This window comes from Anolis carolinensis, chromosome 2 (genome assembly GCF_035594765.1).
Source record: "Anolis carolinensis isolate JA03-04 chromosome 2, rAnoCar3.1.pri, whole genome shotgun sequence".
Classification (NCBI taxonomy): Eukaryota; Metazoa; Chordata; class Lepidosauria; order Squamata; family Dactyloidae; genus Anolis; species Anolis carolinensis.
Window position 1 is genome coordinate 140,157,910 of NC_085842.1, and position 25,810 is coordinate 140,183,719.

Sequence of the window (25,810 nt, forward strand, 5' to 3'; positions counted from 1 at the left end):
ACCCCGGCTTTTTTCCTCCTCCCTCAGAACGCAAGGACGTTCGGTCTCTCTATGGTATGAACTTTAGATCTCAAGAGAAGCCGGGCGGCTAGAGCGGCGCCTACCGTCAAGAGCACAAATGAGACCAAAACACAACCGGGCCGCTTTGTGCCCGTATTTGTTCCGGTAAGTTGGAGGCTAGGAAGCCCCCCAGGCTCCAGTCCCATTTAGAACCGCGTTATATGCAGGCGAGGAGAAGGGTAACGTATAGCTCTGCGTCGCTCAGGCCAAGGGAAGGATTGGAAGCCAAAGTCAGAGGTCGCATTCCTCCCCCAGATGCAGTCGGAGGGCTCCTGGAAGGTCTAAGCCAGGCATGGGCAAACTTGGGCCCGGCAGGTGTTTTGGACTTCAACTCCCACCATTCCTAACAGGCTCAGGCCCCTTCCTTTTCCCCCTCAGAAAGGAAAGGGCCTGAGCCTCTTAGGAATGGTGGAAGCTGAAGTCCAAAACACCTGCAGGGCCCAAATTTGCCCATGCCAGGTCTAAGCTGCTTGCAGGCTGTGAGGTATGCCAGGCCAAAGGAGAGGAGAATGAATTTGACACCACTTTTACTGCCAAGGTCCAATGCTGTGGGATCCTGGGTGTTGTTGCTTTTCTGCCAGGTGCATCTCCAAACTACAACTTCCATGGATATGATGAGACATCTGACTGGAAGGCACACAACCGCAGCTGGGAGGGCAAGTTTGGAGTCCAGGTTGGATTCAGGTGATGTTTGCGTCACTTCTTCAATCTGCCTACAGTATTCAATCCGAGTTTATTAGCCAAGACAGAGTTAATGGGTTAAACCCTTGTGCCGACTGAACTGCTGACTTGAAGGTTGGGTTGCTGACTTGAAGATTGCCATTACGAATCTGCAAGACCTACCTATCAGCTCTAGCTTGCGGGGACATGAGAGAAGCCTCCCAGCAACACATCAGGGTGTCACCCCAGGCAACATCTCTGTAGACAGCCAATTCTCTCACACCAGAAGCGACTTGCAGTATGTTCTCAAGTCACTAAATCAAGGCAGTGCCCCCTTCTACACTGCCATATAATCCACATTATCAAAGCAGATGATTATCTACTTTGAACTGAATTATATGAATCTACACTGCCATATAATCCCGTTCAAAGTAGACAATCTGGTTTTTACATGGCAGTGTATATAGGGCCAGGCAGCCCTCCCTATCTACAGGTTTTACATCCAGGGATTCAACTAACCAGGACTGAAAAACATTCCAAAAAGCAAAGCTTGATTTTTCTGACTTTGCTGATAGATGGGCTACCATGCTATAGCCCAGACATGGGCAAACTTTGGCCCTCTGGGTGTTTTGGACTTCAACTCCCACAATTCATAACAGTCAGTAGGGGAATTCCAGACAAACAATCAGGGCCAGTTAACACCTCCCAACAAAGGATTCCCCCGGGCAGGAAACAGCTAGGCTTTGAAGCTGCCAGGCTATTCAATGTTAATCAAGCTGGCCAATTGAAACATTCACACTTGCCTCAGGCAGACAAGAGTTCTTTCTGCCACCCTGGACCTTCCACAGATATAACCCCCACTGGCCTAGTTTACAACACCTCACAACCTCTGAGCCTGCCATAGATGTGGGTGAAATTTATTAATTTATTATTTATTTACATCACTTTTACCCTGCCTTTCTCCCCGATGGGACTCAAAGCGGCTTATAATAAATAGGCAAAAATTCAATGCCTAAAAACAATGTAAAACAATTCATATAAAAAAATCTACAAAATGTCTTGAGAGAATGCTTCTGGAACATGGCCATACCACGCGGAAAACCCACAGCAACCCAGCCAGTAGGCTGTTAGGAATTGTGGGAGCTGAAGTCCACCCAGAGGTCAGAAGTTTGCCCATGCTTGCTGTAACCTCCTGCCATGTCACAGATCTTGATGTTCTCACTATTTGAGTCGTTCACCATTTTCTATCAGGCAGCATGCCATTTTACTACATCTATATATATAAAAGAGTGATGGCATCAGGGCAGCGGACAAAACAACAAAACTACAGGCCCCCCAACCTCAAAATTTGACAACACAACCCATCATTCACGGCTCTAGGTTGATACAACAACAAAAAAAAGAAAAATAAAGTCCTAATTACAGCAATGTTTTGGATAATGTTTTTATCCAATTGCTGCCAGTTAGAAGGCTAAGCTCCGCCCACTTGGTCTCCTAGCAAACCTACTCAGCCCAGGGGACAGGCACAATTAGGCCTCACTTAGGCTTCTTCCACAGATTATCTAATTTGCACTGGATTATATGGCAGTGTAGACTCAAGGCCCTTCCACATCTATATAACCCATTTAGAATCTTATATTATCTGCTTTGAACTGGATTATCTTGACTCCACACTGCCATATAATCCACTTCAGTGTGCATACTAAACATAAAGACAACCATACAACAGACATTCAATACCACCACTACCTCAACAATTTCTCACCAACACCACCAGACAACGCCACAGCAACGCGTGGCCGGGCACAGCTAGTCACTGTATATAATGGGACTTGCACACCCATGAATTTTGGTATCCACTGACAGTGTGTGTCTGGAACCAAATCCCTGTATATACTAAGGACTCGGTGACTATGTGTTTATAAGGGAGACAATACAGATGGCTTTCATCTGAGTAGATATCTGAAAGACTGTGTTGCATACTGTCTTCCCAGCAAAGTTAACAAAAAATGTTTTTCTATTTAGAAAACCAATGAGAACACGCACTATAGTGCCTATATTTCAAATAGCTATATACGCCTCAAAGTCACAGAGTGTGTAGTTATATAAAAGAGTTTAGTCCACCACTGTGAAAGTATGAAGTTTGGAACAATTTCTCAGTGTTTGTAGTGCTACTTGAAGTAAGAATTGTGAAAATTTAGAAGTTCAATGTGGTTTCCCCTTAAACCAGATGAATGTTTGTGGGCCTGCAGCTTGAATCTTTGTTTCAAGTACAGTGTTCCCTCACTACTTTGTGGTTCACTTTTTGCAGATTTGCTGTTTCACGGTTTTTCAATAAACTCTAAAAGACTATTATAAATCATTAAAATTACAACTCACAGCCTAAGTAAGGGAGGAAGGAGAAGCCGAAGAGAGAGAAAAGGAGCCCAAGCAGCAACGGGAGGAGGAGGAGACAATTTATCAACATACAATTGGTTGATAAAGACTTAAAATAGTGTATAACTACTAAAATAATGTATAAATATTAAAATAAATATAGTGTCCCTACTTCGTGGATTTTCACTTATTGCAGGTGGTCCTGGAACCTAACCCCTGCGATAAGTGAGGGAACACTGTATTATATTTTCTTCAGAATTTAAGACATAAGTGAAGATGTATCTCTTCTGGCAGGCCTACCCAGATAGTTTTAGTGTGAATGAGCCTTCTGGGGTCAACGATACTACTGATAGTAGCAAGAAGAGAAGAAAGACTCATTTGAGGAGTTACAAAGAAAGAGGCTTAGAGAGATATTTGAGGAATCAACAGATGAGGATGGGCTTGAAATGGATGTTGGGGATGTGGTACGGGCATAAGAAGATGGTATGGAATGGACACGCGCTCCAGAGGGTTGTGATGGGAAGACTGGGCTCACTGGTAATGGGAATGCTGAGGAAACATGGGATCCTTCAGGATCAGACCCAAGGTGGTCTAATTGGAGGAGTGGGGATAGTTCCACAGCTGCGGGTAGGTCTGGGCGTCGGCAGGACAGTTCCAGCTCGGATGAGGAATGGGAGCAACCTGTGGGAAGGGCTGTGCCCGGCTCGAGTTCTGAAGACGAGTTGTAAATAAATTGAGGGCATTTGGCCATTGGGCCCTTAAGTGTGGCAAGGTGGTTGTTGGGCGCCATTGGGTTTTGTGTTCGTGTTCCTGAAGACTGGCTTGGGACTGTGCAACCAACGTAAGTTTATTCTGGGTTACTTCTACGACGGGAGCTGGAACTGTGTGGGTTTTCCTTAGACTGCATTGTGATTACTGTCTGCATTAGTTCGCCTCCGTCGTTTTGGCTACTTGTGTCAATCCATTGACGAGGACTTTGCTGTGACGACTTCTCATCTTGGACCTTGGACTGGACATCGTTTTGGCATTACTCTTTGCTCCCTATTCCGGTTTGGCTTCATTCTCAACTACTCTCCGTTATCGACTGCTGGCTTAGTTCCTGACCCTGAAGTAACGCTCCGCTCCCAATTCCAGTTTGGCTCCTGGTTCTGCAGTTACGCTCCGTTACCGACCGCTGGCTTCGTTCCTGACTCTGCAATTACTCTTCACTCCCAATTCCGGTTTGACTCCTGGTTCTGCAATTACGCTTCGTTACTGACCACTGGCTTGGCTTCTGACACTGCAGTAACTCTTTGCCCTTCGTTACTTTGTTCCGGCACCGGTTTGTTTGCACTGCCTCCGGCGGCAAAGTTTGGCCTAGTTTGGGACATTGTTTGTTTTGAGCCTTAAAACTCAATTTGTAGCCCAGTTGGGATTCTGCTTATTTTGGACTCTTCGGAATTCGGCCTGTAGTTTGTTTTGCCTTCTTCAAGTTATCCGGCAATTTTGAGCTGAATCTAAGTAGTTTTGTTTTAATCTGGATTATATCTCTGGATAATCCGGATTATACTCCAGTTTGGTTTTTTGGAGTTTTTTCAGTTCAAATGTCTTTTTTGCACTGAAGTTTAAATGTTGCAAGCTCCTGTGTTTGTTTTATGAGCTTTTTTGAGTTGTTTATACAATAAACTATTTCCATCCATTGGCTGGCGTCTGACCTTGACATTTAATTATTAATTTTAAACTTCCACTTTAGGTCTAATTTTTGTTTTGTATATTTTAATATGTATTTTATGGAAATATGTTTTAATATATTCTATGGAGTGTTTTTAAATGATTATGTGTTTTGATTATGTTTTAGAAATGTTATAACACACCTCAAGCCATGAGGAGAGGTGAGTAAGAAATAATAATAGTAATAATATTCTTATTATTCTGTTGACCTAAGAGCAGTATAGCTTGCCCAAAGCCATATTAGTTATGCTTTATACACTTACAGAATATCTGATATATCACTAAGTATGGCTTACCCTTATATACTTCTCATAAGGTTTGAAACAAAGCTTTTTCCCTTTTTGTGTTAGATTTTGGCAGTGTGTCAACACCAATGGATGAAGCTCTCTTCTCCTTTGGAGTCATAGCAGACATTCAGTATGCTGATCTAGAGGATGGCTATGATTTCCTAGGAATCCAGAAGAGATACTATAGGCATAGCCTGTGTCATCTCCAGAAGGCAGTAGAAGAGTGGAATGGAAGAGAGGTCCAGTTTGCACTGCAGCTTGGGGACGTCATTGATGGCTTCAATGCCCAACACAAGATGTCAGAGAGAGCACTGGAAATAGTCCTGAAGGAATTTCAGAAGCTCAAGGCCCCAGTGCACCACATATGGGGCAACCATGAACTGTACAACTTCAGCAGAGATTATCTGGTTCAATCAGCACTGAACACCAAGTATTTAGAAGACAAAACTTTACCTAACCATTTTGTCACTCATCAAAGCCCCACTGAAGACGCTGCTTCAGAATTCTGCTATGCTTATCAGTTCTGCCCAATGTCTAAATTTCGATTTATCCTTCTTGATGCCTATGATTTAAGTACTTTGGGGAGGGGCACATCCAGCAAAAAATATCAAGAGTCTCTCCATCTACTGCGACAGAAAAATAAAAATGAGAATCTGAATAGCCCACTAGGTAAAGTATTGTGTTGATCAGAGGTCACAAGTATCCTCTTTGGCTCACTTTAACCCTTCCTGGATTTAGACAAATGGTTTGCTAAGACAGAATGGTGGTTTTATGTTACTTATTACTATATTTACAGCGGGCTTTCAGGATACCAGGATTCTTCCAAGGCAGCTTACAAATAACATTTACATTAAGAAAGCACAAGATTCAATTTTATATGTGTGACATCAGTCATAAAAATTGCTCCTAAAGGCCAGTTTTTGGCAACAGCTGCAAGGAGTGGCCCATCCTGAGTCAGTGGTCTGTTTTGCTTTCCTTCCTTAAAAGGACAGCAGATAAAAAAAGGCCCAGGGCATGTTGGTGAAAAATCAGAGTAGCTGGATTCTGGATCTGATTGTAAAAGTCATGAGGACCCAAAAAGATTTGTGCTTCTGTCCCATGATGACATTGGCAAGCTTTAAGTGTCTGGCATGCAGAGGCAGTCCTCTGCCACCTGCTGTGAAACTGAATTGTTTCTGTACAGAAATGTTGCTGGAGGTAGCTGGCAACAGAGATGGCAAGAGCATTATAGGCACCTTGGCAGAGCACAGTATTGGAATGATAGTATTACCAAAGCCATGTATCCCTGCATAAGGAGGCATCAGCATGACTCTGTCACCATGTCTGTTTTCTTTCCACCAAAGGCATCCTGGTAGTTTTTGCTATTTTAAAAGCACTTAATGCCCGAGCTTGTGGTCTAGATGCAGTGCTGAAATGTTCTATTTTTATCTTTAAAGAGTTGGGCTGGTCCTTGTTGGATTTAAATTATTATTTTATTTTAAAGCCACACATCTCCATAAGCAGTGAAGACAGAGCTAAAATTCCTAAAAATACACAGCTGAAAGTAAAGCATAAATAGCTTGCTAGTTTTTTTTTCTCCATTACAGACCTTGATGATTGTCAGTTTGTACAATTTAACGGAGGATTCAGTCAAGACCAGCTGCATTGGCTTGATGAAATTCTTACATATGCTGATGAAAATCAAGAAAGAGTTGTGATCATGGGTAAGTTTTAGTAATTCTCATTGTTACAATTTATGTTTTAAATGTTTGTGTCTGTTGCACATTGCCTCTGGCCTTATTACTGAGAAGCTTAAATATTTTTTTGAAATAAAACCTCAAGCTCTACAGTGCGTTTGATCCATTTTCCCAAAGGAGAAAAAAGATAGGATAATAGAAAAAGACCAGTGACTTGCATCTCCTCAAAGCTGTCTAAATGTCTACAAAAATTAACACTTAATGTTGTGCGGATACACTAGTGTAATCATTTTGTAGCAAACCACCTCTGATTTTTTGCCTATGAAAATTCTATGAAATGCATGCATCAGTGTAAGCCAACAGGTGACATGAAGGCACTTGTACACCCAATACAGCATTGCAGTTTGATAGTCTCTGGTAAGACATGCCAGCAAGCCTCAGCTGGTTTGGCTCTTAGCTCTACAAGGACAGAGAAAGAAGTTAGCCCTTGAAATGCAGAGTGTAACTAGGTGTATCTACAGCAGTGGTTCCCAACTTTTGGTCCTCCAGGTGTTTTGGACTTCAGCTTCCAAAATTCCTAACAGCTGGTAAGCTGGCTGGGATTTCTGGGAGTTGAAGTCTAAAGCAACTGGAGAACCACAGGTTGGGAACCAATACAGTATTGATTTAATACAACTTGACCCTGCTTTAACTGCCATCTCTAAATGCTATGGAATTCTGAAAATTGTAGTTTGCACTCTTTGGCAGAGAAGGCTAGAGACCTTGCCAAACTACAACTGCGTAGCATTGAACCATGGCAGCTAAAGTGGTGTCAAACTCCATTAATTCTACGATAGAGTCCGTCCCTGCCCAATTCTCCTTCATCCTTGCCCCACCAGCACTAGAGCTCTGTTATTAGTACTGGCTAAAAAATTTTTTAAACATATTACGAAGCATGTAACTTAATATGGATTAAAGATTGGCTACAAATCAAAATTAGGAAAATCCTTACTGTTGAGGGCTTTGACCTACACATAGGCTGGCACTCATATGTTTGGTATGTGATAAAATAAAAACGGAGAAAAATTTTGTAATCATTTTGTCAGGTCGGCCCTCATAAAAACATGGAATAAATATAAGAATAGATTATATAACAAAACCCCGAGCTGGATATCCCCACTAGAGGTAACACAAAGGAGACTATTGGGGTGGACACGTTGGCCCAAATATGAAGAATTAATAAAGAAACAAGGGTCGGAATATATATTAAAATCACAACAGGAAATAAAGGATAAATTCAGAAATATTTCATGGCTACAATATGGCCAACTTAAAGATCGGTTTAAGAAAGACAAGAATGTGGGCTTTATGGATACAAATAATTTGTGGGATAAAGTGTTATTCACGGAAGGTAGGGTAATAGCAAAGATCTATAAGATTTTATTAGAGTGAACACTGAAACTGAATTAGTAAAAAACTAGCTTTGCCCGGCCACGCGTTGCTGTGGCTTATGCTTTCAGAGTGTTGCTCTTTATTTACTGTCCTGATTTTAGATATTATATTGTTCTGTATTATTATATCACAGTAATCATTACATATTATATTTATAATCTTATATTATCTGCTTAGAACTGGATTATATGAGGCCCGATCTTCACAGTTGTATAAAATGCACATTGAAGTAGATTATATGGTAGTATGGAGTCAAGACAATCCAAAGCAGATAATATAAGATTATAAATGGGTTATATAGCTGTGTGGAAGGGCCTTGAGTCTACACTGCCATATAATCCAGTGAAAATCAGATAATCTGTGGAAAAGGCCTAAGTGAGGCCTAACTGTGCCTGTCCCCTGGGCTGAGTAGGTTGCTAGTAGACCAAGTGGGCGGAGCTTAGCCCTGTAACTGGCAGCAATTGGATAAAAACAATTTTTCCTGTCCCTCTAATTAGGACTTTATTTTATCAAATTTTGAGGTTGGGGGGGGGGGGGCCTGTAGTTTTGTTGTTTTGTCCGCTGCCCTGATGCCATCACTCTTTTATATATATAGATTGCATGCTTAAATGGTCTAAAGATATAGGAAGATCAATTCAAATGGATGAATGGGAAGCTTGTTGGGGTAGAAGGCTTAAATTTACATATGCATACCAATTAAAAGAAAATTGGATGAAAGTATTCTACAGATGGTACATAACACCTAAAAAATTGGGCATTATTTAAAAAAGCAGGAATTTAAAATGTTGGAAATGTGGTGAAGAGGAAGGCTCCTACCACCACATTTGGTGGAAGTGTAAAAAGGCAAAAGAATTTTGGTCCCTGATACATGAAAATACTCAGAAAATTATAGATCTCAAATTCATAAATCTTCCGGAAATATATCTATTGGGAATTTTAAAAAAATATCAGGGACACAAATGAAGAAAAAGTAATGGCCTATCTTACAACAGCAGCCAGAATTACCTATGCTAGGTACTGGAGACAAAAAGAAATCCCCACTAAAGAGGAATGGATAATTAAAATAGTAGAAATAAAGAACATGGATAGGCTAACATATTTAACAGCAAAACAGCAGGGAAAACCAAGAAAGGAAACTGGAAACAAGTAGAGAGATTTTTAATAGAAGAAAAACAAAAAATACAGTAGAGTCTCACTTATCCAACACTCGCTTATCCAACGTTCTGGATTATCCAACGCATTTTTGTAGTCAGTGTTTTCAATATATCATGATATTTTGGTGCTAAATTCGTAAATACAGTAATTACAACATAACCTTATTGCGTATTGAACTACTTTTTCTATCAAATTTGTTGTATAACATGATATTTTGGTGCTTAATTTGTAAAATCATAACCTAATTTGGTGTTTAATAGGCTTCTCCTTAATCTCTCCTTATTATCCAACATATTCGCTTATCCAACGTTCTGCCGGCCCATTTATGTTGGATAAGTGAGACTCTACTGTAGTAAGAATAAAAGAGAACAATTAAGAAGGAAGATACCAGTACTCTCACCCAGTAATAAGAAGGCAGAAATGCAAATTATACTTGAAGAAATGAATGAAGACAAAAAGAGGATTTTGAATACAGGATATCTTCTCCCCTCTCCGGAAGAGAAGTGGAAATCTGACTTTTTTTTTTAACTCCCCCCCCTCCCCCATAATCCCGTCTATTCCTCCATTTCCTTCATACTTCCCCTTAATCCTTCCCCCCTTCTACCCATCCTTTCCTACACCCTACCTTGACTACCCCTCTTCCAACCCATATATATATATGTGTGTGTGTGTGTGTGTGTGTGTGTGTGTGTGTGTGTATGTAAAATAATTATTAAAAAAAGTACTGGCTAAAAATAACACTTTTGAGCCCTCCAAATTTGCAGACCTATAAATTCCAGCATTCCTCATCACTGGCTATGCTGATGGGTGCTGCAATCAGTGGAAGGCTTGGGTGATTGGGATTCCCCAGCATTTTCCTGCCCAAATCAACAGCAAATCTCTGCCAGGCCTTGAAAGAGGGAGACAGCTGCTGGTGGAGGGTAGGAAGGATCTGGAGAAACACTTCTTCCCTGCATCCTACCCTGTAGTGTGACTCTGATTGGACACCAGAAATGTGAGTTCTTCCATTGTCACTTTTCTCCTTCAGCAGTAGAACTGCTCTGCCTAGATAGTGCAGGTTTATGGACAAAAACCTTTCACTTTCTATTAATACACATAGAAAAGAACAAGTAATAATATAGACACTCTAGGGTTAAAATATTAAGACTTTAAATCAATTCCCTAAGGATCTATAACGCAAATGTTTACTAAAGGTATTTCAGTACCTTTACAACTTCCCTGACAAAGAAAGGCTGGGGAACCTTTAGCTCCATACATTTCGGATTGCAGTTCCAGGTCTCTTACCACTAGTTTGCTAGGTGGAGTTTTTGGAATTGAAAAGTACAAAACAATAGGGTGTCAAATGTTCTGCATCAATATGCAAAAGTAGTCTGATTTTTTAATTCCCATTACAAATCAGAAAAGTATGTGAAGGATCTAAAATCTGAATCAAATACTTTTCATGCAACATTTCAGCTCATATTCACTTTGTTTCAACTAGGTCCAATTTGTCAAAAAAATTAAAGGATGAGCCAAGTGTAGCCTCACAGATGTTGCTGGACTACAACTCTTAGGATTCCTTACTATTAGTATGCAACTAGGGATTATGGTGATTGCAGTTTAGTAACATCTGACCACATTTCCCCTGTCTTACTCTCTATCAGTATAGTGAAAACACATACTCAGCCCCAGAAAACCTGGTGATAGTATTGGAATAAGTTGGAAACAACCTGAAGGCACAAAATCATTTTTCTGCCAAATTCTGCAGAACTTTATGCAACTGTAGAATGCACAAGATGGTGTAATATCTGAATCCTTATGTTCTTTTTTCCCTCCCAGGGCATATCCCTATTCACCCACATGCTACAAACATAGTCTGCCTTGCTTGGAACTATGAAGAGGCCCTTTCCATCATTCACTCGCATAACTCTGTGGTATGTTTTCTTGCTGGCCACCTACACTATGATGCTTACTATTTAGACTCTCATGGAGTTCATCATCTTACGCTTGAAGGGATCATAGCAACTCCTCCAGAGAGCAATGCTTTTGGAACTATATATGTCTATCATGACAGAATGGTATTAAAAGGTAATGGAAGCATGCCAGATAGAGAGATGCTTTACAAAAGTAATCATTGCAACTCTGTGTTTTGAAGTCTAGGATTCTTTTATTTTTCTGTAATAGGAATGATTTTACTGCTGCTTTTACTTGAAAACATTTTTAAATATTCATTTCTAAAATATTTTGATATTAATATCAAAATTTGCTTGATATAAGGCATACATCTGCTTGATATAAGGCATATTGATCTTTAAATAAATACCACTAGTTTCTAGTACAACTTAATGTCCTGCTTACGTTCCTAAAGCTCATTGCAATTTGTGTTCTAGCTGTACATTCAACTTCAAATCTTGACAATCAAACTAAATGTCAACACCGTTTGATGACATGACACTTGGGGAATTAATCAAATACATTTACACCAGAAAACCAGAAATGAAAATAAAATCGACATCCTCTAACAAGAATGTGAATAATTATGTATTTATCCAAGTGTGATAATTTTACTTTTAAGAATAAGTCTAAAATGTGATTCATACCAGTCATACTTCCATTCCATTAGAAACTTGCAGCTGGGAAACTGGCTGGCTAGTTCAGGCAGTATGTTTATATTCTCTCCCCATCCCCCAAGCTTCTATACATTTGTTGCCGTTTTCATATTGTAACATCCCTGGAACCCGGAGTTATATTTGTCAGTATGAAGTTTCCAAATTTCAACCATACCAAAACATGAGAATTAGAAAATATTAACTACTTAAATATAGAAATCAGAAAACCTGTAATTCGGGGGACTTACTAACTGATCTTGCAAAGTGTATAGCAGATTAGCATGGATTTCTATTTTGCCTCTCCTTCCCAATTAATGCTAGGGGGTGAATCAAAGAGTAGCACAAGGAACCAGAAGTGTCTAAACTCAGTTTTGATTTTTTTAAAATCAATTCCTGGGCTGAGAATGTGATCAGAGACACTCTAATCCTCGATTCTTTTTATTTCTGTCCTCTACCCTCCCATTATTTTGTGTTGCTTCTAGCTGATAGATGTCTGGGTTCTAACAAAAAAAGGTAAATTCTGCCAAGTGTGAGCTCTGCCCACCTTGGTCTTACAAGGCTCATTCCATTAAAATAAGACATGTGTGTCCAATGAGGGGGTGAACATTTCTTAACTGAGAAGAACAACATTGAAAAGCGGAATAAGCACTATATCAAAATATCTCTGGAGTGCATTGGTTCAGATGCTCATTTATTAGTAGGTAAAGTTTCAACTTGACTTTCTCTAAAATCCTAAGAACTGGGTTTTTTTAAAAACACCAGCACACTGCAATGTAGACAAACACACAGGGGAGTATAGCTCCTGGGTTGAAGAGAATTTATACCAACAGACTACTCAGAGACATATTTACAAATTACCAGTAGTTTTATATACATTCTGTAAACAAGGTGGTTGTGATAGTTGTGACTGTTCCTTTAAGGCTTTTGTCCATGCTTAGGTTGATTGGCTTTATCAGGAGATTCAAGCCAGCTCTGGCCGTATGGTATTCCCTCAGCACTCCAGTTTTCACTCAGTCCAGCCCCTCGCACATTATCAAGGGGATGTGGGTAACACGACCCTGATTCGTATCATTTTAACACAGTAATTTTATTTCCTGGAATTTTTCTGTCCCCAAATTTCTGGACTCTGATATCATTAACTGGTCACAGTGGTGGTTCCTACTGATTTGGGATCACCGAGGAAGAAACTCTAGAGAAATTGATAATGGCTCTCATCCACAATGTCAAATAGCTGTTTTGCAGTGAGATGGCCAAGATGCTCGCATTTCTGCATTCACGTAAGTGTAAAGCCACATTGCAAAAGGGAAAAGGGAGAGAGAAATTGCAATGGCCAAACGGATCCCACCCAGAGACTTCCTGAAAAGAAATAAAAAGCAAAGGTTTTACTGGAAATCAGATTCTGTTAAGGTGCATGAACTCTAAATCTGAATTTGTTTAAATTACATTTTTTACATTGTCTAGATATAATTCAAAAGCAAAATTAAGGGTAGTGAAAAAGTATGTTGCAGAAAGTAGTAATTTGTGCAAGACTTAACCTCCAAAAACATGTTATCATTCTATCAAAATTGTGAAATGTCCTATTTAGCTAAAGTGGAGCTGGCTATTCAACCACTACATGAGAACTCAAATGTGAGTAAATAAGGAATTCACACATATGTTCATCCCTCTTTATCAAAGGATTCTGCATCCATGCATTCAAACATCCATGGATTGACAATATTCCCTCTCCCTCAAAGCAAACCTTGATTATTGCCATAATAATAATAATAATAATAATAATAATAATAATAATAATAATAATAATGATAATAATGATAATAATGATAATTTTATTTATGTATTTGTTACCTGCCCCTCTCTCTGGCTCAAGGCAAGGTACAACAAGGTTAAAACAAAGATTAAACAAAACACTATTGAAATACATATAACAAAATACACTAAAAGCATAATTTTATTACACCATTGTATATAATGCGACCTAAGCATCTTGTATAATTATCACTATAACACATGCATTACCATAACAACCTACAATATCCATCTCATACACTGGCATATAAAATGGAAAGCTGTTACTGGCTCTTAATTCTGTGCTTCCACATCAGTGATTATGTGTTATATAAAAACTTGTTTCTTCCCTCTACATGCTGGGCAAAAATGTAACTTGCTTTTCTACATTAAAAACAGCTATATCAAGCCCTTGATTTATAACAAGATCTCTTAAAACCAGTCATTTTGAGAGAGAAGGCTGCAATACATCTTGCCAGCATAAGCATGTCTCCATACATCAAAACTACAGAGCTGAAATAAAGGACTCACTTGGCTGAGCTACGGCAAAGGCTCATCCAGACTGTAATAATCATCAGACCCATTAATTCCCTGTTATTAAACAAATAAAACTGAGTTATAAAAATTATTAAAATGTGTGTCTATAAAATCAGATTCGGGAGAACTCAGCAAGAAGAAATAAATTTGTGACAAATACCAGATCATCATTTTTCTGGAATGAATTAAGGACAGTCTTGTAGGTTGAGCTACATTAGCAGATCAATAACCTAATGGAAATATGGAGAAGGGAATATTGCAGTAGGCAAGGAAAGCAATAATTGTAACAGTTTTATAATTTGAAGTTCCTTTTCACAGGGTTACTAATAGATTAGAGATGTCAGAAAGCTTTCAAAAGATGGATATATTTTTCTTGTCATAGGCACTACCCAGTAGGTTCCAACTGGTGTCACACCAAAACATACACATGTTTGAAAGCAACAATGATTACATCCTGGGATCTTGTTTTGGTTTTTCCAGGAAACCACTTCAAGTTCCATGGAAGCACATACAAAAAAAATTCAACCAAATAATGATCATGAAGAAAGGCTTATGTGCCATTAGCAATAATGGTTCTGCAGTGCCACCTCCAATGCTCTGTATGTAGCCACAATGAGGTTAGATTGTAGGAGAATACAAAAGATATCCACTAAGATATTTTATTGCCATGACATGCCCTGATACACCAGCTGTATCTCTCTACAGCATATGTTCAAAATAATTTCAAAGGTTTATGTTATAGTACTTACATTTGTGGGCATATTTGTCTACTTTTCAGTTTCTGGTTCTTCAGACCTCCCCTCAGAGCAGGCACTGGCAAACTTGGGATCTCTATGTGTTTTGGACTTCAACTCCCAGAAATCCCAGCCAGCTTACTGACTGAACACCTGGAGAGCCGAGGTTTGCCCATGCCTGCCTTAAAATGTCATAAGAATATAACTTCAATGAACTGAAAACCACACATTACCACAAAAGTTTGGTAATTCAGAAGTGGTGAAGGGGAAAAGATTTCAGTACTTACCTGCCTTCTTCCTCATGCAAAATGTTCTTTTGAGCATTAGCAAGCAAAGACCACCCCAAGATGGCAGAACCCGCAACGCAGGCTGCTGTATGTAGGTCTGAAAGAGTCCTCCACACAACGTTATCTGGAGAAATTGAGGAATCTTTTGTATATATTATAATAAAATATACATATTCAGCTCATTTTTCTTGCACAGTCTCTTCAAACAATAAGAGAATGATAGGTAAAAAGTACAGTGGAACACAAAAAATTAGAGGATAGACACTAGGCAAGTGTATAAAATGCTTAAAATGATGGAATGTAAAAAATGGTTAACATGTAGGAAATTTTGCCATAGAAAGGGGGGAAGCAGTTAAAATCTTGGAAATTTAAAGGCATTACTTTGTCTGGCTCTGATTGGTGTTTCATAAAATCTGTAGCTTGCAATAGCAAGTTTGATCTTGGTTCTTGGTAGAGTGGGCAGTGGAAAAGAATATGTGGGATGGAGCCTCTTGTCGCTCGGTAGTCCGTTGAGCCTTCCTCTATGAAGCGAGGATGGCATAACGTTGAATCTGGCCAGCATATAAACTCTCCTGTATATGGGAATAGTGAGAGCTGTAATATAATAGGCTGGATTTCCCTGAGTGAATGGAATTGCCAAGTTCATTGGCGAACAAGATTTATTGGCCAAGCCCTGCAGTTGTTGTTGGTCCATTGCTAGTAGCCTCTCTTTAATGAGGGTAAAAGTCTCAGTGAAAGTTAGCATATTTAAGTAGTCGCTATCATAGCCCAGTTTCTCGATCTTTGCTAGGACTGTTGTGCACCATTTTGAGTGGTGTAGTTCACTCAAGGTGAGTTGGGTCAATGAGTTACTGGAGCTATGGAAGTGGATATGTAACCAAAATGTTATGATGGTTAACCAAATGGTGGTCTCTATAGAGCATTGGCCAAATTCTAAACATAAAGCACCATATGGAACACAGTTTGGTATGCCAAACAGTTTGTGCAGAAATTTTGAATGAAATGTAATGGCAGTTATTTGGGGTTAGCCAGATAGGGGATCCATAGAGTATTTGAGCTCTCACTTTTGCTTGGAAGACTTGCAGGGCTGGGGGAATATATTGGTTGCCCCTGGAGTGGCAGAACCTCCTGATGGCACTGATACTTGATTGGGCCTGGGCCAGCGTGTATTTTAAATGAGTGGACCATGACAAGTTGTTGCTAAACCAGAGCCCCAGGTATTTGAAATGTTTTACTTGCTCAATGTAGTGGCCCTTTACTTTCCAGGGGCAAACCAAGAATGGGCAACTTGGAAGTCCCTAAATAGACTGAGAAGCAGAGTGGGCAGATCAAAATACAACCTGGCAAGATGGCACTACCTGGAGGAATCCTCCACCTTGTGTGACTGTGGAGCAGAACAAACAACTCATATGTATGCTTGCCCACAATGCCCTGCCTCATGCACAGAGGAGGAGTTGTTTAAAGCTACGGACAGTGCGATTGCTGTTGTCCACTTTTGGTCTAAAACCATTTAGCTGTTTGTGATTCCTTTATATCGCTTTTAAACTTATTTATTATGCAATGCTTTGACATGAAATAAATAAATAACCTTCCAGACTTGCTTTTTGTTGCTTTCCCCAAAAACCAATATCTTGGTTTTGTCATAGTTCACCTGGAGGTCATTTGTCTCGCAGAAGTCAACAAACCTATGCAGGTGTGGGGGGGGGGATATCTATGCTATATCCTATTTTGACTCAAATAGGCTTGAATACAAATCTGGGACAGCGAATGTATGATAAAATCCATCCCCAAAAAAGAAAAAGAACAGTAGAATAATGATAAAATCTCTCAGAAATTCAGATATCTAATGAATTGTTATAAATCAGTAGCAAAAAAGTATATTCTATGTAGTTAATTTATTTTAAAGGATGTAAGGAGGGAAAGAGTTACTAAATGCTAAAATAAAACATTTTGGTGCAGGGGAAAGACAAAATGAGCTATTAAAACAAGTATAAAAGCTTATTTTTGAATTTTAGCAGCATGTGTATGAAGAGAGAGGGAAATGCATGGTCAAATGCTGTCAAAATATGGCATTTTGATACTATACCTGCAATTGGTGGATTAAGGCCAACGACCAGTGTCAGAGCTGCAGGTACAGAATAGGCAACCTGAGAGGAAACACAGTAAATATACTTTGTAGAAAATAGAGGCAGGGAAAAATCATTATACTCCATCCAGATTGCCAAAATAATAAAGTAATAATGGAGAGCTGATGCAAAGTCCCAAGACAGCCATATACTAGAGTGCTGGTCTTACAAGAAGATGCTGTGATTCATAGACATGGGGACCTCAGGCAGATTCATTGGCACATACAAGGCCCCAGATGACAAAGTAAGAATGACTTGCTAAAAATGCCCCATATTATCACCATTCTGATGAGATGCTTGCAGTTTGAGTTGATTTACTTATCATCAGCTGAAGACATGCTGCCTTGCCTGGAGAATGATCTCAGGAAATAATAACATAAATATAATTACCTGTTTGAACACAGGGTTAATTAACAGAGGCCTAAAGCGAAATGCAAAGAGCCTGAATCAAACACTGGAAGATGCTTCAGGCAGGTGGAAGGAAGGGCTTGAGATGAAATGCAACTCACCATTACATTTATCACTTGGAGCAGATACTTACTATCCAGATTTCTGGATCAGGGTCATTGACCTGAAACAAAGGAGGCAAAATATTGCCATAAGCTAATATTACATCATGCAAAACACAAAATCTTTCAGAAAAAAAATCTGTTGCTGACTTAAGGTTGCCATGTCATTTTTGGCAAGATTTCTGAGAGAGAGTGTGTGTAACTTGCCCAAGGTCACCCAGTGGGTTCCCATGGCTGAAAGGGGATTTGAACCTTGATCTCCAGAACCATAGCCCAATATTCAAGCCACACCTTACTGGCTCTCCATAAATTCGGGACAGTGTAAAAATATTTTAGTTTTATTTGCCTTAAGCTTTCATAAATTGTAACCCGTGTCACTGAATGCAAGCTATAGTCTACAACAATGCCAAAGACAACATATTAGTCTTTTATGATGTAACTATCATTGAGGTTTTTGGAATAAAATTTATCTATAAAGCATTAAGACATGACTTTTCAGCTTCAAGATTCCAAAAATACTTTGCAAATATATTTTACCCTAGCTCAAAATAACCACAAGCAGTGATAGGCAACATTTCCTTTTCTTTCCTGCAAGATTATATGAACAGTAGCTGCCAGGAGACAAGAGATCCCATCTGATCTTGGGAGCTTGGTAGGGTTGGGTCTAGTTCAGTGGTTCTCAGCCTGTGGGTCCCCAGGTGTTTTGGCCTTCAACTCCCAGAAATTCCAGCCAGTTTACCAGTTAGGATTTCTGAGAGTTGAAGGCCAAAACATCTGGGGACTCACAGGTTGAAAACCACTGGCCTAGTTAGTAACTGGAAAGTGGGCCAAGGAATGGTGCTATGAGCGATATTTCAGAAGAAGGCAATGGCAACGCATTTCCTAAGAAACTTGATGAAATTAATGGGGTCATCATTAACTCCCAGGATTCCATAGCATGGCAGTTAAAGTAGTGTCAAACTGTATTAATTCTACAGTATGCACCCAATGCTGCTTACTCCTGAGATCTGCAGCCAAACCCACTTTCCCTTAAACTCCTGGGGCCTGAGTTGGGCAATGGGATTGTGTAGGACTGGGTTTACCACAACTACTCAATCCCAGTTCTGACCCTTCCACAGCTCAAGGGTTTGTCTATACTGTAGAATTAACGCAGTTAGTCCCCACTTTATCTGCCATGGCTCAATACTATGGAAGTCTGGGAGTTGTAAAAGGCAGGGCAAGGAGTTTCAATATTAAATAATTCCTTGGGGTTTTTTTGTTTTTAAATTTTACATTACCATCGAATCAGGTACAGTATATATAAAATAAATGAAATCACACCAAATATTTTCAAAAAGTTATTGAAAAGAGGAGATGCCTTGGTGCCTTTTGGCCCACTTGGCCATTTGACCATGCCTTTAGCCTAAGAGTGCTGGTGACGTACCACACTGCAGGCAGTCTCCGAGTTATAAACATCCGACTTACAAACAACTCATAGTTATGAATGGGAGGTCAGATAACAGGAAGTGACAGATATCTACCCCTAAGAAGTTATCATGGGGAAAAGATATCTCCAATGAAGCTTTTTCGCCAATCCTTGTTTCCACAACAAGTCAAAATTTGTCAAAATCTAATTATCACAGGGACAGAAAGTAAGGTGAAATTTTCTGAACGGGGCATAGACAGTAAAATACCACAGGGATGTTAACCCTTCCCTATACTTTCCAAAGCTAAATAACATGTACATTTGAATGGCGCTTCACTTTTTAAATTACCTGTTCCAACTTACAAAAAAAATTCAAGAACAAACCTATAGGACCTATCTTATAACTGTATAGCATTTAGCCAGAACAGTTCTGTATAGCATTTAACCAGAACAGTTCCAGTGCGGTCAAACTGCATTCATCCTGTGGTGTAGATGTACCCGGTGCACGTTACCCAGCAAACTGGGGAAAGGCGCAAATCTCTTTCTCGGGTTGCTGTGAGTTTTCTGAGCTGTATGGCCATGTTCCAGAAGCATTCTCTCCTGACGTTTTGCCCACATCTATGGCAGGCATCCTCAGTGGTTGTGAGGCTTGTTGAAAACTAGGCAGCTGGGGTTTACATATCTGTGGAAGGTTCAGGGTGGGAGAAAGAACTCTAGCCTGCTTGAGGCAAATGTGAATGTTGCAATCAACTATCTAGAGACCCACTAAGAAAATCCAACAAATGCTACGTTCAACAAAGGACAAGAAGGATCCTCTCACCTTTGCAGGGCCTTCCCCAGATATATAAACCCCACTTGCCTAGTTTCCAACAGACCTCACAACTTCTGAGGATGCCTGTTATAGATGTGGGCGAAAGGTCAGCAGAGAATGCTTCTGGAACATGCCCATACAGCCCAGAAAACTCACAACAACCCAGTGATTCCGGCCATGGAAGCCTTCAGCAACACAATCTCTTTCTTGTTTGCCCAGTCGCCAGCAGGAGCAGGAAGCTATCCAGCCACCTTTGCCCCTTGGCCCTCTCTTTGGAAGGGCGGGAGGGAGGGAGGGAGAGAAAGAAGGCGAAGCCTCCTGGCACCCTTCCTTTCCTCTTTGAGCTGCCGACCTGTACTGCCCCGGCCAGAGCGAAGAAAAGGGCCATGACCACGTTGCTGAGCCTCCACAGCCGCCGGGATTGAAGGGGACACCTCTCCTCGGTCCTGGCCGAGGAGGAACCAGTGCAAGCCTCCATCTCCCTCCTTCACCCCGCTTTGCTCGCCAGCTGCCAGTTGTGGCCAGCCCCCTTTACTCTCCTCCCAATGGGAGGGAGGAGGGGCCGCCCCGGGCTCAGCCCAAACAACACTCCATTCCTTTCCTTTCCTCTCTCCCTCCTCCAAGGAAGGTCCAGCCACTCTGGCCAAGGGAGAATGAATGAAATTTGACACTCCTTGAACTTGCAGGGCTATGGAATCTTAAGAGCCAGCCCTCTTTGGTTGAAAAGGCCCAGGACCTTGCCAAACTACAACTTCCAGGATATCATACCAAGTCAAACGGGGCACCAAACTGAATTAATATTACAGTGTAGATCAGACATGTACACTGGGGATGCTTTGAATGAGATTTTTTCCTGCTTCTTGTAGGGGGTTGGACTGGATGCCCCATGAGGTCTCTTCCAACTCTACAATTCTATGATTGGCAAATTTAGGTCCTCCAGGTGGTTTGGACTTCAACTCCCATAATTTCTAACAGCCTGCTGGAGCATGTCATTGAAAAGTACTCAATCTGATGAAGTCCTTTGTCCAACACTCAAGCCACTCAGAGTTGGAAGAGGCCTCATAGGTCTTGGATTCTGTTCTATGCACAATCCCCAACTGAAGCATCCCAAGCAGTCTCTTTTTAAACACGTTTCAACCTATTGCACCCATGTTCTGAAATTGTGAGAAAATAAACTGATGATTGTAAGGTTAGGCAATTAACAGTATAAGTTAAGATTCGGTATGTGTGTGTGTTCATTCACTCAGTCGTCTCCGACTCTTCATGACCTCATGGACCAGTCCACACCAGAGCTCCCTGTATATATTCTGTTAATCATAGTTCAGCAACAGAGTACATGTGGTAAAAACATGTAACAAAACAAAAAAGTGCCAAGACAGTTTCTTTCTCTTCCCAAACGATTCCAGGTAAACACAACAATCAAATCAAAGAGAAACACCACAGCTAAACCAGCTTTAAAATATGGGCTCAATTTACTAAAGTGGCTTGGGCAGGAAGGTCAAATACTAGCCAGAATACAAATGCCTTGACTATTGATTCCATGAGATCATTTAAGGATAGCCCTGAGTGCAGGAAGCAGGCTCTGGGAGCATCTCCAGTGAGACACCACTTTAATTGCAAAAGTTCAGTGCTATGGAATCTTGGAGCTATAGCTTTACAAGATCTTAAGTCTTCTCGGCCAACTATAAATCCCAGAATTCCAAACCATTGACACATGACATTTAAAGTGATGTTAAACTGAATTAATTCTATAATGCAACTTCAGGGTGTCTTGCTTTGTTTTTGCCATCATATTTCTAATAGTACAGTAGAGTCTCATCCAACATAAACGGGCAGACTCTACTGTATATAGATTCCTCAGGAGACAGACAAGGTGGCTTGGTATCCCCATACCACCAAGAACGTGTCACAGTCAAAAACTACAACTACCAGGCGGGATTGCACAGTAGGCAGGCAGGCAGGCAGGGCGATGAGCGAGAGCGAAGTGCCAACCTGCCCCCGTTCCCTAGTGCGGAGGCACCCGAAGAGGGGTGGCAACTGGGGCGGGCTCCTCGGCCTGCCCCTCCCTCTGAGTCGTCTCCTTCTCCTCCTCCTTCTTCTCTGGCTGCCTGGGAAGGAAGGACGGACGAACGGACGGAAGGAGGAAGGACGGAAGGAAGGAGGGGTAATCCGTGATGCCGTGAGGGCGGGAGGGAAACGGCAGCGAGTTTCGCGGACTGAGGCCTGAGGGAGCCCGTGCGCGAGGGCACGAGAGAGGGCGCGAGGGAGGGCGCGAGGCGAAGGGGGCCGTTCTCTGTCGCCGCCGCCGCCTCCTCCTCCTCTGCTGCATTGCAGCCTCCCTCCCTCCCTCCCTCGGCGTCTGAGGCGCTGCACAATGGCGGCTCCCGGTCCTGGCCCTGGCCCTGGCTCCGGGCCCCAAGCGGCGGCGCACACCACCGTCAGCAGCATGCAGGGTAAGGCAGCGGTGGCTGGAGGAGGAAGGCCCGGGCTCTACAGAAAAGGCCTCCGCACTTCAGCCAGGCTCCTTGGGCCGCACTGTGAGGAGGAGGAGGAGGAGGCAGGGAAGGACCAGGCCTCTCTCGCGCTTTCACTCTGTGTCATTCTCCTCAGGTCGAGAGTCCCCACTACGGCCATTTGTGCGTGTGAATGTGTTGGCAGTGTGTGAGAGACTCTGCATGTTTAGGTGTAAACCCCGCCTCACAGAAGGCTGAGGGGAAACTTGCCGATGTTTGGCACCACTTGTAATTGCCACGGCAAAGGCTGGGTTTTGTGGTTGGTGGTTGTTGTGGCCCTCTCGCTTGTCAAGCACCAGTCCATCGTCGTTAAAGTGGCATCAGATTAGGGGCATTCATATATCCTGAGGAAACTAAGGATGGAGAATGGACGCGACTTGGAGTTGTTATGGCCCAGCGCTGTGGCATCCTGGGAGTTGTAGTTCGTTTGGATGAGGCACCATTTGCCCCAGAAGGCAAGGACCTCCCAGGAGCCCATAGCATTGAGCCGTGGCGGCTACAGTGATATCAAACTGCATTCGTGCTACAGTGTAGATCAGGCATGGGCAAACTTGGGCCCTCCAGGTGTTTAGGACTCCAACTCCCACAATCCCCAACAGTCTCCGGCCCCTTCCTTTTCGAAGGGGCCTGAGACTGTTAGGGATTGTGGGAGTTGGTGTCCAAAACACCTGGAGGGCCGAAGTTGGCCCATGCCTGATGTAGATGTACTCTGAGGCCTCCTCCGCCGCCGCTTGTTCCTATCCTCCGGGGAATGCGTGGGTGGTTTCTGGGTACGTGAGGTTGAGAAGGACGCATTACGGGGAAGAAGGTGGGGAGGGGCCCCACGGATTCCTGGCAGGAGAGAGAGAGACGCTGAGTTAATACGCAGCACTGTTAACAGGAGTGTTGGGCTCAAAGGTGGAACCATTTTTTTCTGGGGAATGGCCAGGCAGGGGGACTGGCAGATAAGCTTCGCCTGGGAGTGCGCATGCGCGAGGGTCGGGCAGTGGTTGTACAGGCCACTATGGCTGCATTATTCATGCAGTGACCCTAATTTTGTGGCCCAATTGTTAGGGGAAACTACCCAAAAATATAGCGGAGTTTCCAAAAACGAACGGGATACTTAAAGTTGAGCATTAGCTCACAGCATACAGAGCGTGAGGTGTCCCGTGATGTGGCTGTAAAGAATTCATAGCTTAGGCAGGCAAAGATGCAGAGTCCAAAATTAAAAATCACAAAAGGTTTATTTACAATCATAAACAGTAACTGCATTTCTCAATAATAAGAACTGGGTCTGAACTACTCTAACACCCATCAGTTCTAAGGTTTCAAAGAGAGGGAAAAATCATCCAAGCACTACATCTCTTAGACACCCACACACAGAGAGGTCTCATTCAAAGCACACACACAACACCTACTCAAAACTAAGAAACAGAAGTCAGATTTTAAAAAGGACTTGCAGTAGAAAAGTATCAATTCTACACAACCAATTAGAATAACAGCAGAAACAGAGAAGAGAAGAAATAGATACATTTCCAACTGTCATACAGGAGACATAGGGGAAGAAGAGAAACACTTAGCCTATACTAAGCTAACTAAACTGTTCCTCATTGAGGATTTAAGACTGGTAGTGTGGGGTTTAATCTCAATACAAATGCTATGGAAACCTAGGGGGATTGTAATTTGGTGAGGTATCTGCACTCTTTGCCAGAAAAGGCTAAAGGCCTTGTAAAATAAATTACAGCTCCCACAATTCCATGATGTGGTCCCATGGCAGTTAAAGTGGTGTCAAACTGCATTTATTCAAGATGCACCCTATGGCTTTCACCCCTGAAGTTATTCATGTCTGTGTTTGTGTGAGTGGGTATGAGAGATAAGTAGGAGTAAAGGACCTGCTAAGGGTCTCCATAGAGACCAAAAAAAAAGGGGTGGGATGCATAGGTCGATGATGCAGGATGTATTCCTTTCTGAAACTAGCAGTTAACAGGTAATCTAGATTGATTGAAACAGAAATAAAGTGTGGCTCTTGAATGTGCTTCTCTTCATATTGCAGGAGTGAGGAATATGTAACTACCTGGATGTTGTGAAATTGTAACTCTTATCTCTGGCCTCTGTATTGGCTAGGGATGATGGGAGTTGTAGCACTCAGTTGGCTACACATGTCGCACTCTTGCCAGAAAAGAGTGAGAGGAAGAAGATGACCATCACAGCTTTAAGAATGATGTAGTGTGCATGAAACTAAGGGTACACCTACACAGTAGATTAGAATATGTGCAATTTGACAGCACATTAACTGCCATGGCTCAGTGATATGGGATCATAGAAGTTGTAGTTTTAAAAAGCCTATAGCAGGGGTCCTCAGACTTTTAAAGCAGAGGGCCGGTCCACAATCTTTCAGACTGTTGAGGGGCCAAATTATCACTTGGAAAAAATACGAACAAATTCCTATGCACACTGCACATGTCTTATTTGTAGTGCAAAAAATCAAACAACAATGAAAGAACAATACAATGTTTAAAAATATTGGACGAGCCTAAGTCAAACATTCAAGGCGGCGGCCAGGGAAATGATCTTGGAGGGCCGCATCCAGCCCACGGACCTTCGTTTGGGGACCCCTGACCTATACAGTATTCCCTCACTACTTCGCAGTTCGCTTTTCGCGGACTCGCTGTTTTGCGATTTTTTAATAAACACTAAAATATTATAAATCATAAAAATTATTATTTACAGTGGCGGTGGTCTCTGTCGGGTGCGGGCGGCGGAGCAGAGAAGGAGCCCAAACAGCAGCGGGAGGAGAAGGAGGTGGCGCCATGTTCCCCTGCCCCTTTCTTCCCTCCCTCCCTCCCTCTTTCTACTTCCTTCCTAAGGAGAAGCCTAGCGTCCCTACTTCGTGGATTTTCACTTGTCGTGGGTGGTCCTGGAATGTAACCCCCGCGAAAAGTGAGGGAACACTGTAGCCTTCTTTATCTAATAGTGCTATGATTCAGTAACATTGAGTCTTGCCAGTTAAAGTGCTGTCAATTTTTACAATGTACACACACCCTAAGGCCCCTTCTACACTGCCATATAAAATCCAGATTATCTGATTTGAACTGGATTATATGGCAATGTAGACTCATATAATCCAATTCAAAGCAGGTAATGTGGATTATCTGCCTTGATAGTCTGAATTATATGG

General features: G+C 41.7%; 3 protein-coding genes across 9 annotated transcripts in view; 2 read left to right on the forward strand and 1 right to left on the reverse strand.

Moving 5' to 3' along the window:
- Positions 1 to 15: 15 nt before the first annotated feature.
- adprm (ADP-ribose/CDP-alcohol diphosphatase, manganese dependent) lies at positions 16 to 16,885 on the forward strand. Of its 3 annotated transcripts, none has more exons than XM_062970681.1 (5): positions 16 to 165; positions 5,157 to 5,762; positions 6,680 to 6,796; positions 11,174 to 11,268; positions 16,556 to 16,885. In XM_062970681.1, the coding sequence occupies exons 2-5, from the start codon at positions 5,180 to 5,182 to the stop codon at positions 16,589 to 16,591; spliced, it is 831 nt and encodes a 276-aa protein (XP_062826751.1). In that variant the 5' UTR covers positions 16 to 165; positions 5,157 to 5,179; the 3' UTR covers positions 16,592 to 16,885. The 3 variants fall into 3 exon arrangements, with proteins under 3 accessions (XP_062826751.1, XP_062826750.1, XP_003217222.2); XM_062970680.1 differs by lacking the exon at positions 16,556 to 16,885 and adding an exon at positions 11,725 to 11,862; XM_003217174.3 differs by lacking the exon at positions 16,556 to 16,885 and having other exon boundaries at positions 17 to 165; positions 11,174 to 11,862.
- tmem220 (transmembrane protein 220) lies at positions 12,790 to 21,733 on the reverse strand. The gene is made up of 6 exons (XM_008104314.3): positions 20,493 to 21,733; positions 17,957 to 17,986; positions 17,376 to 17,436; positions 15,290 to 15,413; positions 14,263 to 14,322; positions 12,790 to 13,299 (listed from the first exon to the last, which is right to left on the reverse strand). The coding sequence occupies exons 1-6, from the start codon at positions 20,616 to 20,618 to the stop codon at positions 13,167 to 13,169; spliced, it is 534 nt and encodes a 177-aa protein (XP_008102521.1). The 5' UTR covers positions 20,619 to 21,733; the 3' UTR covers positions 12,790 to 13,166.
- Positions 21,734 to 22,174: 441 nt separating this feature from the next.
- Positions 22,175 to 25,810, forward strand: part of map2k4 (mitogen-activated protein kinase kinase 4) — a 56,240-nt gene continuing 52,604 nt past the window's right edge. For 4 of the 5 annotated variants that reach the window (XM_008104315.3, XM_008104317.3, XM_008104316.3 and 1 more), the window contains exon 1: positions 22,311 to 22,593. In XM_008104315.3, coding sequence (XP_008102522.1) covers positions 22,515 to 22,593 — 79 coding nt within the window. In that variant the 5' untranslated portion in view covers positions 22,311 to 22,514. The other variant, XM_062970679.1, reaches the window with a different exon arrangement.